The 19058-nt window shown below is 35.2% G+C and overlaps 3 protein-coding genes across 3 annotated transcripts; 2 read left to right on the forward strand and 1 right to left on the reverse strand.

The window, feature by feature from the left end:
* Positions 1–1448: 1448 nt before the first annotated feature.
* Positions 1449–6560, forward strand: LOC132050053 (uncharacterized). The gene is made up of 4 exons (XM_059441085.1): positions 1449–1646; positions 3946–4117; positions 5884–6000; positions 6130–6560. The coding sequence occupies exons 1-4, from the start codon at positions 1537–1539 to the stop codon at positions 6286–6288; spliced, it is 558 nt and encodes a 185-aa protein (XP_059297068.1). The 5' UTR covers positions 1449–1536; the 3' UTR covers positions 6289–6560.
* Positions 6561–6809: 249 nt separating this feature from the next.
* On the reverse strand, positions 6810–12233 carry LOC132050054 (uncharacterized protein At4g38062-like). Its single transcript, XM_059441087.1, has 2 exons — positions 12044–12233; positions 6810–10162 (listed from the first exon to the last, which is right to left on the reverse strand). Exon 2 carries the CDS (start codon positions 10046–10048, stop codon positions 7487–7489), a length of 2562 nt encoding a protein of 853 aa, XP_059297070.1. The 5' UTR covers positions 10049–10162; positions 12044–12233; the 3' UTR covers positions 6810–7486.
* Positions 12234–18405: 6172 nt separating this feature from the next.
* On the forward strand, positions 18406–18876 carry LOC132051045 (protein PELPK1-like). Its single transcript, XM_059442351.1, has one exon. It carries the CDS (start codon positions 18490–18492, stop codon positions 18850–18852), a length of 363 nt encoding a protein of 120 aa, XP_059298334.1. The 5' UTR covers positions 18406–18489; the 3' UTR covers positions 18853–18876.
* Positions 18877–19058: the final 182 nt, after the last annotated feature.

Here is a 19058-nt window from a genome sequence, read left to right on the forward strand (position 1 = left end):
TCGCATTAGAGCTCGATTAATTCGGATTTGTGTCGGATAGGGCTCAATCGGGAAAAAGGTTCCCTGCCAGGGATTTTTTCATACTCAGACTCGAACCCGGGGAACCCTGGTTAAGGGAGGAGCAGTCCCATCCGATGCACTTTATTTTTCCTGTTGCTTTCTTCTATTGATCTTATCTATTAACCTAAGAAATAGTCGTTTCTTTGCTAGATGTTCTTGCTTCTTGTTGCTTATTATAGATTTTTACATGTAAGCATTTCTTTTACTTTATATTTGTATTATGAAATTTTAGAATTTCTTAATTTTTTTTTACTTTATATTTATGTTTTAATGTGCTCATATGTGTTTACAAAGATTTGTACTAAAATGATTTTCAGATGGTTTTAAAAATTATTCAATGATGCCATATAGTGTTGAAAATGAAGACATGTTATAAGTCCAGATCGGGTTATCTTTAAAATATTTTGTCCGGTTAACTAAAATCAATCTTTTAAACACAATGAGTTTGAAGCAGGGCGGAATTAGAGTGTCAGCTACCGATTTGATCGTATTCTATAGCTTTGGTTCAAATTTTGTATTTGTCTTAAAAGTTCTTTAAATATGTATCAATTATTAATTTAGAACTAAATAACTTAAAAATTAGGATTCACAACTCATAAATTTCAAATTCTGACTCTGCATCTTATTTGAAGTAAATAATTTCATCAAAATGAAAGTTAAGATATTGAAGGTGTGAAATGAAAGTTTCGCTTTTATATATTGAAAATATACTTATTTGAAATTTAATTATTACTAACATAAATTATATTTCTTTAATTAAAATATTTGCCTTTATTTCTTGATTTGGAAGCCCGGGCCTCATGAATCTAGTAGGTTAAATGAGTATAATGTATATGAATTAAATGAGTTTACTATTGAAAAATGAGGCTTTAATATAACATGATATGTCAATTAGGAGAGAATAAATTTTTTGTTTATTTTTTGAGAAAAAATAAGAGTTAAATAATTTTATTATTGTCAAAGAAATAGAGGTGATTTTAGTATGCAATTTTCAAAACTTGAATGATCATTTAGGAAATTAACTCTCACAAAATAAGACAGAGGTGGTATATGTCACCCCTAATTTCAGTGCTTTTTTAAAGAAAGAATTCCACATAGTTAAAAATTAGATTAAGAACGTAATTGAAATCACATTTCAGAAGGCATTCCCTCCTGTCTAATTTAAGTATCTTTTATTTCTTTTTTGTCAATTCACAAGTTTATAACTATAAAATTCAAAAGATATTTTAATAAATTATAGTATATAGTTTAATTTAGGATCATAAAATTGAAAAGTCAATTCTTACTATTTTTTAAATTCCGTGTTTAGTGGAACTGAGAAAGTTAAGTTAAATTGAGAGGGACAATATAAAACGTAAAGTTATTTGAGTCGTCAAAAGTGAATGGCGGAATGGGTTTTAGTAATTGACTTTCCAATTAAGCTTTTGAATACATAATTGGTCAGAAGAAAAATCTGACCAAGTAGAGAGTAGAGAGATGGGGGACGAAAGGGTGAAGAACGAGGCTATGGAGATAATGGGGATGTTCCAAGTGCTTCCTCGACTCGTTGTCTTCGATCTTGATTACACTCTCTGGCCCTTTTACTGGTATCCTATCCCTCTCTAAATTTATCCTGTTTTTCTTTTCTTTTATTATCCATAGAGAAAATGGTCAAAAACACACACATTAAATTGTTAATACTTGAGTTTGACACCTCAACTATCAATTGTTTCAACATTACCATCTATTAGTAAAACACACCCGAGGAGCCACACTTATATAGTAGATGTTGGACCCGCTTAACTTTTTCGTGTGTTTATTTCTTTATATTTTTGAACAATCCTGGCTTTGCCACTGACTGACAAGGACAACTATTCCTAAAGCTTCATTTCTTTTTGATTTATGCGTTACCAATATGTGGTGCAAAATAGGTGTTCGGAGATAATTGGTAGACCACTATGTTTTGATAGAAATATCTTCATCTAAGGTACCATATTGGATGCATATAATCCATCTCTACATGTATTGAATATTTCTTAACTATTAGAGAAACCTTTTAAGGCAAATTGTTTTGGGATTCTTTCGTTAATTTCCCTTTGGCCAAACTTAATTACCGGCAGTAGCTCAAATATGATGTGTATAATATATGTATATTTAAGTATAAACATACAAGACATATACATTTGCTGGCCATTTTGTAAACTAGATCACCCAAAGGTATTGGGCTGTAATTATCCCAAATTATTTTCGCTTTCTGTAATAAAATGGGCTCTTATAGAGTGGAATAGTTGCGAAGATTCATATAGCCAAATCCTACTGGTTTAGGAATGGAATATGACTTATCATAAAAACAACACACACAAGCAGCAGAGCGAGGGTTAGGTGTATTTATGTGAGAATGTACACTGGGAGTGGCATTCATATTTTTGTCAGGTAAGTGATTAAGAACATTAAGGGCAAGATTTGAAGTTTTCAGTATCTAGCAAGAAATAATTAGTGGGCTGACTTGAGATAGTAGAGTACTTGTAGAGGCTAGTTGGTGATGTTTGTGGTTAACCACTCCATTCTGTTCAGTTCAGGCGTGTAGTTACAACTTATTACTGATGAAAGAAGAAATGCCATGATTTTGAACTATACTAAGAAGACTCAATTTACATATGCTATTGTCATATTGAGGATTTATTGGAAAGCCGGGAAAACATCCAATTCCTTCTTAAGAGGATGAAGCCTTTGATATGAAGAGAAGTTAATAAAAAAAGGTAGTATATCAATGAAATCTAATGACAAGGAATGAGGAACTGCCGTAAATGGCTATGATTTAATTGGAAATGGAAACTAGATAGAGACTATCACAACTTGAAGGGAAATTTGTGTTTCTTGCAAAGTTGCAACCAAGAGATTATTTTCTGTTCTTTTTTCTTTTTGGCTAAGGAAATAGCATCATCAGATCTGGAAATACTGACGTTTGTAACTAAGAATTCAGTTATATAATCATTTGATATGCCAAAATATGATGGCGTAGATAAAAAGTCTTAGTGAAGTTCTAGCATCTCTATTTTGATTAGAAGCTAATTACAGAGCTTGGTCCAATAAAAAATTGATTAATGTTGTAGCATGTTTCCTCTCCTGTGGAGGACTGCTGGGATCTGACACGTATGTGGTTTTAATTACCTGGGGTCATTATAATTCTGCAGGTAAATACATGTAATAGTTGATCAAAGGATAAAAGTTTTTATTACTAATAAGGTTTGATTATTAGTTAATGATGATTCTCCAATATAAAAAAGCAAATACCAAATAGTGGTTTAATCAACATAATAAACCAAACAGGATATCAGAGCCACAAAATAATCTAATGGCTCGTGATGCCATTGTTCGAAAGAGGAAGGGATTTGAGCCATTTTACATGTTCTACGAGACTGAAGAATTTGAGATCATTGAGAAAGACATGTTGCTAATATAGGTGGCTGACAAATCGAATGTCTTGCAAATATGGGGATTTGAGAAGTAAGAGGTGATTGAATTAGAATTTTGTATATGGCGAGGTCTGTTTCGAGTTGGCCAATACTTTGCCTTTGTTGGTGGGATTGTTTGGGGGATCTGCTCATTAGCATTGAATTACAGAGGTGGATTCTTAGGGCGTATTTCTAACCTTTTAATACTTGCACTTTTGAGAACCAAGTCATACCTGAGGTTATAGAAACAATTCTTGAGCTCTCTGTCACTAAAAAAGGGTTTAAGTGAAAGTCATTGTCCATAGTACCTCCATGTCTCGACTTGAATAGTTTCCTTAGCCTTTTCTTTCTGAAAACTTTACGCCATGGTGTCTACTCTCAACATTGCATTTTTTTTGTTATAATTCTGCTTAGATTTGGTCTTCTTATACTTTTATCTGTTATCTTTTAGTGAATACCGCTCAAAACAGCAAATGCCGTATTTATATCCTCATGGCAAAGGCATACTATATGCCCTCAAGGACAAGGGAGTTAATATTGCTGTTGCCTCAAGATCACCAACTCCTGATATTGCAAACACTTTTCTTGATAAGTTGGGGCTATCATCAATGTTTGTAGCGAAGGTGAGATGGTGAAAGTTTTTACACTAGTTTTCACCATACCTTTTGTGGTTCAATCATACGTCTATTCTCCATTTTGGTTATTGGTTTCTGTTTTACAACAAGCATCTACTTCCTTTGTAGTGTTAGTTGACTTTAATCAACTCTCTGTTGTTTTAGAAAGCAAAATACAGTAGGAGCAAAAATGTAGAGAAACAAACGAAAAGATATTAGTAAGTGTTATTCTAGAAGGGGGTGTCAATGGAAATGTTGGAATCAAAAACTTCCTAAATATAAAAAGATAGTATTCTTTCTAAACAAACTAAAGAGCAAAGTAGGACAGATAAATTGAGATGGATCGGAGGAAGTACATTAGTACGTGTTCATATGGTATGCTGAAGTTGAGCATCCAATTGTGCCCCATTGAATTAAGAGTTCTAGTATCGTATGATACATGTACTCGTTTGCCAGTATGTTTCTAATAGGGATGTGCTTAGTATGGGCATCTCGGTATGCTTCAATTTTTAGTGGAATTTATAGAATGTGCATGAAGTACCCAAATCCTTACTGCCCCAAGGGCTTTAATCTAGTGGTAAGAGTGCAGTGTGTGAAGTGTGGGTTAGACTCATGTCACGTGTTGGAACTCTATCACAGCCAAAAACCTGGTATTTAAGTGGAAAAGGGTAGAGGGGAAAATCCATTTTCTGCTGAGTTTAGAACCAGGTGCCACTAACCCTCGGGTATTTCTCGGTTATCAAAAAAAGTATCCACACACATATCACTCCCATTTGACATTAACACCAAGCAATATGAAGGATCCTTGTAACATTGATAGCACCCAGTTTTGTGGTAGCATGTGCTGCAGATGCTAGAAGACTTGGTAGCTCATATTGTAACATATATCTTTTACAAGGAACATGAAGGACATGACTTTGATGTTATGAGTAGGTTTACAAGAATGGAGTCACCAATGGCTGGGAATTGGAATGCACAAAACCCCTTGAAATGGGATTTCGAAATCTTGGGAAGTAAGGTCTTTAGAAGGAAAAAGAAAGAAAAAGTATACCATAATGCTTCTACAGCTACTATGGCAAATAATATAAGAATTCTTGCACTAATAAGTAATTAAGCATTTGCATGGTGAACCAAATCCTTATGACAAAAGAGGGGAGCAAAAGTAAAAGAGAGAAACTGCTAAAGATATTAGGTTAATGTTTTATCTGCAATTGTCTGTCTAAGCTTTGAAGGCAAAAACCAGTAAATTCTTCTACAGCGAATAGTTTTATTAAGCCAAAAAGTTCTAAAGAGAATAAAACTAATGGGTCATTACTTAGGTATTAATACAACACTGCGAGTATTTGCATTTATAGGAGGAACTCTCTGAAGTCTGAAACATTTGTTACTTGTCAACTAAAGAAACTCTTCGAAGGAAAGAATAAACAATGGGTCCGGAACACAGTGGAAAATAAATTAAGACAACCTGATATAATGAAACCAGTTCTAAAGCACTGTCACCGTTGTGCTGCTACACTTTTTTGCTAACAGTTACAATGCACTACAGTGTTCACATTTTTAATGAGATTTTGTCATGAAGTGCACTCTCTGCAGATAGGGTTCCTCAGCCCTCTGGGGAGGATGACTTTGAGAACTCTATTTGCAGCTGGTGCTTTAAAGAAAAATTTACAATTTTATATCATGAGGGCTAGTTTTTTTTTTTTTTTTTTTTTTTCACGGACATAAAGCTGCTGATATATGTTGGTTACCATTAATCTGAATGCTTAGAGTTGCAGGAGATATTTTCCAGTTGGACACACAAGACCGAACACTTTCAGAAGATCAGTAGGAGGACAGGGGTGCCTTATAAGGAGATGCTGTTTTTTGATGACGAGGATCGCAATATAGAGGCGGTAAAACCAATGTCACTGTGAATCACATCATGTTATTCGTTGATCTTTCTATCATTTCCCACTTGTCGCCTGAAATATTATCTGTAGTACTGACTCGCTAAGAGGTACATGGTTGTTTTTTTCTTGTAGGTTTCAAAGATGGGTGTGACGAGCATATTGGTGGACGATGGGGTAAATCTTGAGGCTTTGCGGCAAGGGCTCTCAGCGTTTGCTCAGAACTCAACTTCAGGCAAAAAGAACAAAGAAAAAAAGTTACCGGACTCATCAATAAGTGATGAGTTACAGTAATCCAACTGTCACAAGATCCCCGTTTGCATTTAGGGGTCATATAGTAGTTCTGATATTTGCAAACATTTATGAAATTCTTTTACGCCGATAAGGAATTGATTGAAGAATTATAGGCAGCTTTAAAAGAGGTTATTTCTGGCTTATGTATTTCAACCAGCTTTTAATCCTATGAATTTGATATATCAATTTTCTTTCACAATAAAACAACTGTAAATGTAGAGAAAAGTTGTGATTTAGCATGCTCGAGCCATATATAAGGCCTGTTCGTTGCCTGTTATCTTTTCCTACATATCCTTTTTACATTATAGTTTTGATGTTACCGTTTGTCAAATACCACACTTACAATGTAAATAACCATAAAAATTCTCAAAATATAAAAAGAATATTTTGCATAACTTGTCTGGGAAAGGTAATTGTAACATCTTGACCTTTTTTAGTTCATTAAGTTTTAAGTTGCAATAACTTGACCTCCTGCAAACAACCCCTAATAGCTGTAAGATTGTTCTCAACTAGATTATGTAAAAATGTAAGTAGTAAGGCTTGCATTAACCAATCTTTTTTTGGGAAAAGGAAGCACGAGTTATAGCCTATTTGGTCAAGCTTCTGATATGCCAAAAATGCTTATTTTTCTATAACAAATGTTTATTTTTAGATAGCTTCTGTGTTTGGTCACACTTTTAGGGAACACTGAGTACCTTTAAGCAGTAGCATAAGCTGCTTTGCAGAAGCTAAAAAAACAGTTTTTTGGTGGAAGAACTTTTTGAATCTGGGCCAAGCAAATTGCTGCCCTAATGTTGACAAAATACTTTCAAAAATGGTTAGCCAAACATAAATTGCTACATCCAAAAATACTTTTTTTTGACAAGTATTTAGGGACACTTTTCAAAACAAGTAGATTCTAGAAGCTTCACCAAACAGGCTATTAAACTCATGGAACCGATATACAGTTATAGCATATTTGTTTTTGCAACAAATGAAGAATCATTGATTACATTGGGAAGAATATTGTAAAACTACCACCCATACAACAAAATATAGAAAGTTCCAAAATCCTGTCAAACATGTATTTTCTCATCTGATTGCAATCGATTTTGGAGAACTCTGCAAAAGTTTGTGTTTGGAGTATACTGCAGATCTTGGAGAACTCTACAAAAGTTTGTGTTTGGAGTATAAAACTGTTCCCCGTTATACAATCAGCCTAACGGTTGAGCTCTATTAATGGAGTTCTTTCATCAGTTCCAGTTTTGGCAGTTGAAAAAGGAGTTCTAGAATGGTGGCCTCTCCCTAAATTACCAAGTAGCTGCTCTTTTTCTTCCTCCAATATTTTTTCCAAATGTCTTACAAGATCAACATCTTCACAGCATAATTCACTTACTCTTACATGGATTCCTTGCATTTGCACCAGTAATCCTTCCCTATCAACTGAGAGTTTATTATTTTCTTCAACCACATCATTTTTCTGGGATTCAAGTTCCTGAATTCGGGCCTCTAAGTGCATCCGTTCATTGCCAAAATGAGCGTTCAGCTCTTCCAATTCCTTTTTACTTGCTTGCAACAATGTTTCCAGCTCCTCCTCCTTCTGTCTTGAATCAGACAAGGATTTATTTAGAAGTTCCAATTTCTGATGTGTATCACTTAATTTCACCTCTGACTCGGCAATCACCATGTTTTTCTCTTTAATCTCAAGTGTTTTTGAACTCTCAGCCGTCACCAAAGCTGTAAAAGCAACTTCTTTACATGCCATATCTTCCTTCAAATCTTTGGCCTGTTCAAGAAGATCTTGTATTTTCCTGTCTCTCTCTGTCACAATCAGCAAGAGGCTCTCCTTCTCCTGATCAAAAGCCTTTCGGGCATCTGATTGTGTTTGCTTATTCTGAAGGTCGTTATCAGCCAACTCTTGCTCCAAGCAAGAAATCTTAGTTTGAAGAATTTCTATGGTGTTATCCTTGCCTTCTGCAATTTGATTGTATTGTAGCTTCTCCTGATTTAAAGCTTCCACTGCCTCTGTTCTTTCAACAATCTTCAACTCGAGTTCTGTAATCTGTTGTTGTAGCTCATTTATTTTGGCTTCTCTCTCCTTCAAGATCCCAAGTAAGCTGTCCTTCTCTTGCTTTTGGACATACCAGCTCTCTTCAAGGCCGTCTTTAAGATTTCCTGCTTCAGCTTTCCACTTGTCTAGTTCAAGTTTGCTTTCTTTGACTTCTGCCCTTGCTTTGGCCAGGTCAGCTTTAGCTTCTTCTGAAGCATCAGAAGCATCTTTTAAAGCATTAACCAATTGCAGGACTTGTTCCCTGAGGTGAACTTGGCAATCAGATGACTCTTCCAGCATCTTTTTGTACTCACTCAGTTCTGCCTCTAAAAGGGTTTCTTGTTCACTCTTCTGATGTACTAATTTTTTGCTATTCGGTTCTAGTTCCGTGTTGGCTCTAGAGAGCTCCTTGCTAGCGGTATGAAATTCTGATTTTAAAACCGTGATTAACACAGATATCTCTCCATTAAGAACATCACATGCATCACGGCAATCTTCCAGCTCCATTTCAAGCTCTTCAATGTGTTTTTCTTTACCTTTTAATTCAGACATGCATCTTTTCACATCTTCTGTCACTTTTCCTATCTGAGAGCTCCATTCAGCTTCCTTCTCTTTGAGGTTTAAGGAACATTTCTTGTGTAATTGCTTCAAATCCTGGAAATTGCTTCGCAGTTTCTTAAGTGCAGAAGTGGAAGCAGCATCCTGGAGTTGTGCCTCTTGAAGCTCTTTGAGAGATCCACGTAAATCTTGATTTTCCTGTTCAAGCTGCATACTTTTGCATTTTATATCCTTGAACACTGTCTCTTTCGTTCGGAGTAAGTTTCTTAACTCTCCAATTTCTTCATCCCTCTTGATGGTCAAGTTCTCAAGCTTTGAGTTTGCTTCTTGGCACTCTAAAGAGATATCATCGAATTGAGATCGGAACTCAGACAATTCAATTTCCAGAATTCTTCTTCTGCTTTCTTGATGAGCTAAAGCTTGGTTACACATCCTCAATTGGCTTTCGAGGTCTTCAGAGATTCGGGTCTGAGAATCCAACCTTGCTTGCAATGAAGAGATCTCTTCAAGCATTGCTGACTTTTCCTGTCCCCACTCAACCTTACTGTTTTTGAACTGATCATGAATCCTTTTGTGAGCTTCTTCGAGGTGTCTAAACTGTTCACTCTTCCATTTCAGCTGATCTTTTGCAATCCTATTTTCTTCATCAAGTTTCTGGATAATGCCATCTCCATCTTTCAGATCTTTGGATGCCAGTGTTTTTAGTTCTGATTCAATGCAGATTTCCTGCCTAACTGACATGAGTTGCTTAACAGCATTGATTTCTTTATTACTTGCACAAATCTGCATTTCCAAATCTTGAATTTTGGATGTAGCTTCATCCAAAGACAACACCAAATCCTTGTTTTGTACTTCCAACTTCCCAATTTTCTCGCCATAATCTAGTTGCAGTTTCTCATGAGAAGAGCTAAGATTCTGGAGACATGATTCTTTCTCATGTATATTGGACTTGATGTCATCATAGAGTTTCTTGACCTCAAATATTTCCTCAGATTTAACAAATAGGTCATTTGCCTGTCTACCAATCTCCAACTTAGCTTCTTCAAGTTTTGCTAATGTGTTAATGTGGGCTTCCCTCAAACTCTCCGTCAGCACTGTTTTGGTCCGGCATTCTTCTCTGAGCTTTTCTACCTCGCCTTTAACAACATCTAGCTCCTCATAAACTTTGTCCATCTGTGTAGCTTCTTATGTTGATGATGATTTTTCTGATGCGCAAACACAACAGTTCACACTTGGTAACCAAAGTTCCATAAATTCTGTTGTTTTCCCTTCACATGAATGCTTTAGCTGAAAGGATAAAAGATAATATGATTGAATCATATCAGAGTATAGAAAACGGTTGAACAACAAACTAAGATATTTTACCATCTATGAACACTCTTCCTAGAGAAATTATCAATCACTAACAGTATCAATGCTTAACAGAATCTGGCTCACTCAATCATTACACATAATAGGATTAATAGTGTGCTATTAAACAAGAAATAGACAAACGAAGACATAAGCAATTAACCCCCGTCTATCAAACTGTCAAATTGAAGTCAGCAGTATGAATCTAACATTTCTTCCCTATTCAGGTCCATTTAATAGTTTGACTATTAAATTCAGAAGAACTCATAGGGTATACTGTATTTGGTATGACAGAAAATGTTTTACTATTTTTCCTTATTTGGTTGCATTAAATATCTTGAAAAATATTTTCCTCAAATAGGAGAAAATGTTTTCCTTACAAATTGACCCAATCCACCCCTTACCTTCCTCCCCCACCCACCACCCCTACCCCCTACCCCCACATACCCGCCCCAAAACCCCCCACCCCCACCTACCCCCACCATCAAAAGTTGCACCTCAAATTCAAAAATCGCATAATAGTTTGCTTTGAAAATATGCAAATGCTCTTAAAATGACATTTTCCAACTTGCATACCGAACACAAGAAAATGAGTTGGAAAATCACTTATTTTCTGTGGGAAACATTTTCCGTACCAAACACACCCTATAATGGTTTGACTATTTCTACACCCGGACAAATTTGTCTGAATAATCACTACTCTTACCAAAATGAAAAAAAAAAAAAAAAACTTTTCATGATCATTATCATTTGTTTTTCACCTTTTCTCTTTTATTACTCAGACCACCATATCAATCAGGAAAACAAGATTGCATAATGAAGAAAATCTTGAGGTTTAACAAAACTTTACAGGACACCCACGAATCGATTGACCAAATCGAGAAAAGGGTCGATATTAAATCGAAGATACAGAGAACAACAAGGCATTATTTCTACAGCAACTGTGAAGCAAAAGACACTGCAAATGTGCATGAGAAAGAACTACATCATATAACATTTCACAGATATATGATACCATTATCAACTTACTTGATGATGAAGAAACTCTTGAGGTTTAACAAAACTTTACAGGACAACCACTAATCGATTGACCAAATCGAGAAAAGGGTCGATATTAATCGAAGATACAGAGAACAACAAGACATTTCTATAGCAATTGTGAAACAAAAGACACTGCACATGCACATGAGAATGATCTAAATAATACAGCACTTCACACATAAATGATACAACGATCAACTAATTTGACACATAAATGAAGTGTTACCTTTTATCAAAACAATACAATATAATACGATGCATTATGAAACGATATCTAACAACCATCCAAACAAGGTTACAAAAAGGAAAAAGAAAACGAACTTCTCATCATTCGTATCACCTTTTTTATTTTATTATTCAGACCACCATATCAATCAGAAAAACAAGATTGCACAATGAAGAAAATCTTGACGTTTAACAACCCTTTACTGGACACCCACTAATCGATTGACAACAAGGCATTTGTACAGCAATTGTGAAGCAAAAGACACTGGAATTGTACATGAGAAAGATCTAGATAATATAACATTTCAAAGATATATGATGCTATTATCAACTAATTTGATAATGAAGAAATCTTGAAGAACTTTACAGGACACCCACGAATCGATTGTCCAAATCAAGAAAAGACATTGAATTGAAGACACATAGAACAACAACAAGGCATTTGTACAGCAATTGTGAAGCAAATGTACATGAGAAAGATCTAGATAATACAGCATTTCACAGATATATGATGCTATTATCAATTAATTAGACACATAAATGAAGTGCTACCTTTTATCAGAAACATATCACAGTGGAAATCATTAGTTTAGGGTTTTCTTTGGGCACTGATAGAGAGGCTTTGAAGCTCAGCCAAAAACATAAAAGAAAAAGGAGGGGCTTTGTTCAAGCGGGAACTTGTTGAGGTATGTTTTCGAAATTTTGAAAATAGCACGGCGTATTTGTCCATTCATAAAATTCCACCCCAGAGTCCGGAACAAAAATGCCTTAAAAAAAAATTGTTTGAAACAAAATACCCCAACAAAAAAAATAGTTACAAAAGTACCTTTAGCGCTGCGCTAAAGCACTTAACCGTAACGGTACCGTTAAGTGCTTTAGCGCAGTATTTTACTGCGCTATAGATAGTTGGGTTTTATGTATAGCGCATTATTTTACTGCGCTATAGTAGTCCGCCATTTTCCAACTTACATTTTCACTCCTTTTTACGTAGTTTAGCCGTATATTAATCATGCTTTGAGACTCCGGAACTTCAATATTTTATATAGAACCCTACTTATATTTGTACAATTAATAAGATAGGCTCAATACATAAAGAATACGCAATACTTTGGATTGTCGTTTTAGCGGTTGAAAAGTGCTCGAAGTCCCTTTTTTTTTTGAAGACTTGTAGTCATTAGCTTTACGTTATTTATCTTTTAGGGTTTCGTCTTATTTTTAAATTAATGCTTAACTTTATTTCGAACGTGTCACCTTTTTTTTTTTTTTTAATCAATTTAGGATGTGTAATATGTATAAATATGCAAAAAATATATAATATTTACGATAAATTGTATAACACTAATGTATATACACTATCGAGGATGGGTCCCACATGTAGTATGCCGGAGACTATCCCTAGGCCTAAGGCTCATGCCATCCCCACCGCCCTCGCCATCGTCTCCATCGTTCTTCTTCCTCTTAATAACCGGGCGCTCCAAGTCATGATCATCTCCTCTTCCCCTGGCCCGTGTGCCCTTGACTAGAACGTGCTTTTTCTTGGGATCTGTTCCCGCTGGCACGCTCAGAACCTCAGGCTGAGCTAGGTCTGGAAACTCGACCTCTTCCTCGTCGGGAGTCGCCACCTCAGGCGCCGAAGGATGAACCTCAAAAGTATATAATAATTAGTATCATTTCTTATTTATATTGAATACTTTAACGTTATTTATTTAATCAAACCTGTGTGTCAACGGGCGCCTGAGTAGGCTCCTGAGATGAGTCTGTAGGCTCCTCAGATGGGTGTGGTGGTGAATATGAGGTAGTCTCCTGGACGAGATGCTGTTCGAAGTCCAAGTAAAGGTTATAAAAATTAAATAAATATATACCTTATATTGAATAAAAGTAGTTTTAAGTAAAAAACTTACACGCGCCTCGGTAGTCTCACGAGAAGACACCTCTGCCTCGAGTCCGACGAGAATGCTCTGAATGGGTCGCTCCCGTGACCCACCGGCGCCGAATCCTAAAACATCAAAATAACGAAATAATAAGTAATATACATATTTAAAATAAGTACTTTAAATAATCAAATATATATATTAAATATTGACCTTATGTTGAATAAAAGAAATTTTAATAAAAAGCTTACTTGTGGCTCAGTGGTCATATAGGAAGACACCGCTGGCTCGACAGACCCATGAGAAAACGCCTGAGTGGGTGGCTCTGGTGGACCCGCTGGCGCCGAATCCTAAAATATAAAATATTACTAAATAATGAGTAACATATATATATTTAAATAAATAATTTAAATGAACAAATAAGCATTTTAAATACTAATCGGGATCAAAAACTCATCGAAGTCAAGAATCCTGGGTCCCTCTAAATTCCTCACGCCGCTCATCGCCCAATGAAGTGCGTAGCCGCCGCCCAATCAACGTTATCACGCTCCTCCATGTATGCATTCTGCCCTACCGTGACGATGACCTCGGGTATCTCGCAAAAAGCGCCGCGTAAACGTAGCGAGTCCCCAGTGTGAGTCGCCACCGCCCGGAACGGCCGCGACGGACCAGACCGTGAACGCCCTCCGGACATGATCGGCCTCATCCGCCTCATCTACCGTATGGTGTCCTCCACCACCGTGTCCCTCCGGTAGCAAAGACCGCGGGCCCACGCGCGCACGGCTGCCCCCGCAAGAGACCCGTCCTCGCGCCACGCCGCCCTCCTCTAGAGCACCCTGCCCTCCTCCCCGGCGCCGCCCTCGATAACCGCCTCTCGGGAACGTGCCCCTCCCCGCGCCCCCCCCCCCCGCTCGCCGATACCATCCTCCGATATCCGTACCATCTCCGCCGCAAGCCCAGGGTAAGGCATATGCTCTAACCCCAACATGCATAAACGCTGTACGACCACCAGCTGCATTTGTGTTCAACAAACAAAAAAGTTATTTTTTAAAACGTAACATTCAATGCGATTAAATAAATCTAAATACGATAAACTTACCAATGCCTCGCATCATCTTGCCGTGAGTCTCGATTATCCTACATCCCTAGGGAGACGCAAAGCCGGGCCGCCGATCAATCGGCGTGTGATCCGATGATACCGCATGTAATGCTCAATGGAGTCAAATGGCCGACGGCAGCCTAAAGTGCCCAACCCGTTCTCCCACCCAGAGTTGAACATCCATGAAAGCCGTAAAATCATCACCAACGGCAGCTTCGATCGTCCCGCCTGGTAGTGTCGGAGCTCATGACGACGTCGGGGTATACTCGTGTATGCCCAAATCGTCGTAAGACACGCTCGGCACGCTTCTCTTACGATGTTCAGGTGTATCAATGGACGATGTTCCATAAGCAGTTATGACTTACGACGATTTATATGATGAGTAATAGTTGTCAAGATAGTCATCCAGACCGACAAAAGACTTATAGCTTTAGTAATTTAAAGACAAAACTAATTATATTTCAAGTAAATAAACTATTATAGTTTTCATATGCTTATATCTTATGGAGTAATATGATCTTTACAATGGGTAAAAATATTATAGGTCATGCACATCTAATTTCTCAGAATAATTGTCAAGGTATATTGTTCATGCTTAATTTAACTTTTTTTGTGAAAAAAAATTCTTTTTTAGTGTCTACAGTTAATATTATATTTATCTTTTGTCACAAATATAATTAAGGAATCAGAAGTTTTCATAGATTTGATGTATACAAATATCTCACGAAAGTGAAAGGAATATTTGAAAAATCAACAAGGAAAATGGAGAACCCAAATATATAAAGGAGTTTTACTAAATTATTTAGTGTAACGAATGATTGTGAATATATTATGTGTGTACAAGATGGGCGTAGAATATTACAACGGAAGGAGTCATCTTTGTAGTAATGCCATAGCTATGAAGTAATACGATCGGGTAATCCTGCCAATATTTTGATGTGTAGCTGAATTTATGCAAGCTGTTAGCCGCTCCTAAGATTGAGACAATGCTTTAATTCTATCTTTTTTGAGGACACCTTTTTTCATATCTAAATCTTGCCAAAAAGGCACCATCTTTGTACTTCATGACTCATATTTGTTTATCTACTTTTTACGTTTCTTTTTTTCTTTTGTTCTATTGAAAGTTATAACTTGATCTTTTACTCCGCACATAGTATAATTTTTGGGCTGTTGCATACTTTGTTTTGTAGACATTCGCATATGAAGCAATCCACATTTATCCTAATTTTATTCGAACTATATATAGAATTAGAAAGGCTTTATATATGTACGCTAAAGAGGTTTCCGTAGGTAATATTAATTGCATTTGGCACAAATGCCAAATTTCAAACATATTCAAGACGCGGTTTATAGAGATGGAGTTTTATTGACTTTATTAACTCGACTAAGTTCTATTTTTTATTTTGGAACAAAAAGTAGGAAAGTTTTCGGTATGCCCTATTAGAGAAAAATGTCCCGATAAGTGGAATTTATTGAACTTATATCAAATTTAGTTTGTTTATTTCATTATTATAAGTGTTCATGTGGATGTCATTTTTGTAAAGATTTTAACACAAGTATAAACTAAAAATTACACAACTTAGTGTGCAAATATTTTGTGTAGCAGAGAGTGTTATTAACGAGCTAACTGAATTATTCATTAGAGCAATAAATGTTGTGTTTCACTAGGAGCTTTTTAATTTTATTAAAAGTTACTCCTATAGTGTACGGCTACGTGCCAGCTTACAGAATCTCTACCTTTAGAAACTCTTGATCTGTTATAAATTATTGATAGATTTTATAATAACAAATGAATTTTCTGTAGATGTTTCACTATAAAATATATAAAGATAAGACTTAATTATTTGACTTAATTTGACATGAAACGTGAGTAAATTTTTTAACATGAATTGAAAGATAACTTTTTCTTGAATTTTAATTAAAGATAATAGTTTTCACAGATAAAAACTATTTTTGCTATCTTAACCAATTAAAGTTAAAAATTATGTCCTTTACTGTTCATATTTCATATATATATATATATATATGGGAATTGATTATTATTTCGAATTTCAGTATAAAATTCAGAATTAGGTTTTACTTCAACGATGTCGCTAAAATTTTATTATATAGATAATTAATTTTCATAGTTCATATTTATCACTTTAAATATATTAAGAGGTACGATAAAAATTATTATTAGATTTAAATAAAATAATAACTTTTTATAATTAGTTTGCTTTAATATATAATATAAATAATTGGTAACTTATATATATTTGGTAACCTTCAAGAATCCATTTAAATTACATATAGAAAATCAATACAATAATATATTGCTTGGTAATCTTAGCCTGGAATCTATGAGTAACTTATGAACCAATTATTAAAAAATTATAATGATTCATTAATAAACCTATAAATGTTATTGCACATAACACAAGATTACTACATAATTTAAGTTGGGGGGAAAAGAATTTTCCTTGTCGTTAGCCTTCTTATCGAGTTCATGATCAAATAGTTTAACTTTCTAGTTAATCTAATAATAGAAATTAAATCAAAACTTTGGATATATTGTATCCGCTTTTGCGATTGCACTTTTGAACCTTTGAACATTCAATAATTTAAGCAATGTGTAGGTTGATAAGTAATCGATCGTAAGAGAGAAAGTAAGCAAGTAGGGTATCTTTTCTTCATAGACATTATATTAATTCATTAATGTTCTTTTTTTTCTTGTGTGATAAAAGTGAAATGTTGCAATAAATATTGTTAAGGAGTACAAAATGATTATTTATATTATATTAAAAGAGGCGTGATAGGCAAGGACATAAGGGAAAACGTAATAAATAATCATATGATAAAGTAATTAAAAATGCAAACACAATAAATATGGAACAAGAAAAATAAAAAGTATTTAAAAAAATTATAGTATTGTTAACAAATTGTAAGTATTAAGTATTGTAACATGTCGAGGTGCTAAATATGCTAACATTCTCTCATGTGAGCTTTGTAACATTATTATACAACAAACTGAATCTTAAAAATGTTCAATAAACCTGTATATTCATGATTACACGTACCAACTGACCGCGCATCGCGCGGGTACGTATACTAGTACTATATGAAAAAGAAAGGTACTCATTAAGTAGGTGTTTGGCCATGAAAACCAAATATTTTTCACTTTATTTGGTATTTTGGAGTTAGAGTTGAAGATGGAGTTATGTTTGGTTATAGTTTTTACAAAGAATATTTGGTTGTTTGAATGTATTGAAAGTGAAAAAAGTGAAAAACAAGTTTTGTTGTTTTTCAAATTCCAAATACAACTTCAGTTGTATTTAAAAATTTTATGGTCAAACACCATAAAGTGAAAAAACTAAAAAAATATTACGGAAAAAAGTGAATAATTCTCATGGACAAACGGATTTCTCAATTTAGAGGTGAAAATATGGCTACTGTGTAATAAAAAGAGGTAAACTTTCACTAATCTCAACTTATGTGATTAATTTACTCGCATTGCCTCTAATAGTCAAATTAAAAAAATGAACGATTAAGTTATGACCTTTCTTTGGCACTTTAGGAAATTTAAATAATTATATATGCATTTTTGATACATATTAGTATATATTTTTCGTATATTTGACTAGCAAATGTAATTATCGGCCAAATGTGTAACTTGCCCTAGATCTAACTCCATGATTTACGGGGGCTTTTCTTTTTATGTTGCATTAACATGTTATTTCAATGAAGTAAAAACTAGAGCTCTAAAATATTGAATTTGATCAGGGTGAGCTTTTATTGGTACCAATTGGATGGACATTAGAAATGTCTTGATTATAACGCAATAATATTTTTGTATCTGGTCATAGTATTCTTGAGAAGTTGAACTAACTCATTTTTTCTTACCAACCAAAGCCATATTTCCTAACTGTTCTCCTCATCCAAATGTTTATATAAACTTGTCAGAAAGAAGCCTGAGACATAATCCATTCAAGCACAAAACACTTGGCTTTGACCTTCTCTGTAGCACTTGTCATATATACTCTACAACCATGGCTTACCACCAAAATTCATGTTTTTTCTTGTTATTTGTCGTATGCTTGTCATCGATTCAAACCGATGCACGAAACCTCCTTGAGACAACCTTGCCTAAATTTCCACCACTTCCTGAAATCCCAACCTTGCCTAAGCCCGAGCTACCAACTTTGCCAAAGCCTGAACTTCCACAAATTCCTAAGCCTGAACTCCCAACACTGCCAAAACCCGAGTTGCCAACATTGCCAAAGCCTGAAATGCCTACTCTGCCCAAGCCCGAGTTCCCAAGTTTGCCGAAGCCAGAGCTTCCTGTGATTCCCAAGCCTGAACTCCCAACTCTGCCAAAGCCCGAAGTACCACAAGTGCCCAAGAAGCCTTAATCAAGTGCTAGGGATACAACTGTCCAATGTAGCAGTATGCTTCTACTTTCGCAGCTTCCTCTTATGTTGGCTATTCATGTGTGTGATTGTTCAATCTTTTGTTCGGTATTGTAATCATGTTATTGCATATCTAGTACCTATCATATTTTTGTACTAGAGTTAATATTATTGTGCTAGAGTTCCAAGTCCTGGTATTTTTGTACCAT

The sequence above is a fragment of the Lycium ferocissimum genome, chromosome 3, assembly GCF_029784015.1.
Source record: "Lycium ferocissimum isolate CSIRO_LF1 chromosome 3, AGI_CSIRO_Lferr_CH_V1, whole genome shotgun sequence".
Lineage (NCBI taxonomy): Eukaryota > Viridiplantae > Streptophyta > Magnoliopsida > Solanales > Solanaceae > Lycium > Lycium ferocissimum.

What these genes read in the sequence shown, in the direction of transcription:
- LOC132050054 (XM_059441087.1), bottom strand. Translation starts at nt 10,048, where the DNA reads ATGGACAAAGTTTATGAGGAGCTAGATGTTGTTAAAGGCGAGGTAGAA.
- LOC132051045 (XM_059442351.1), top strand. Translation starts at nt 18,490, where the DNA reads ATGGCTTACCACCAAAATTCATGTTTTTTCTTGTTATTTGTCGTATGC.
- LOC132050053 (XM_059441085.1), top strand. Translation starts at nt 1,537, where the DNA reads ATGGGGGACGAAAGGGTGAAGAACGAGGCTATGGAGATAATGGGGATG. An exon ending in ACTCTCTGGCCCTTTTACTG is followed by an intron (nt 1,647 to 3,945) that starts GTATCCTATCCC and finishes GTTATCTTTTAG; the next exon opens with TGAATACCGCTCAAAACAGC. An exon ending in AGGATCGCAATATAGAGGCG is followed by an intron (nt 6,001 to 6,129) that starts GTAAAACCAATG and finishes TTTTTCTTGTAG; the next exon opens with GTTTCAAAGATGGGTGTGAC.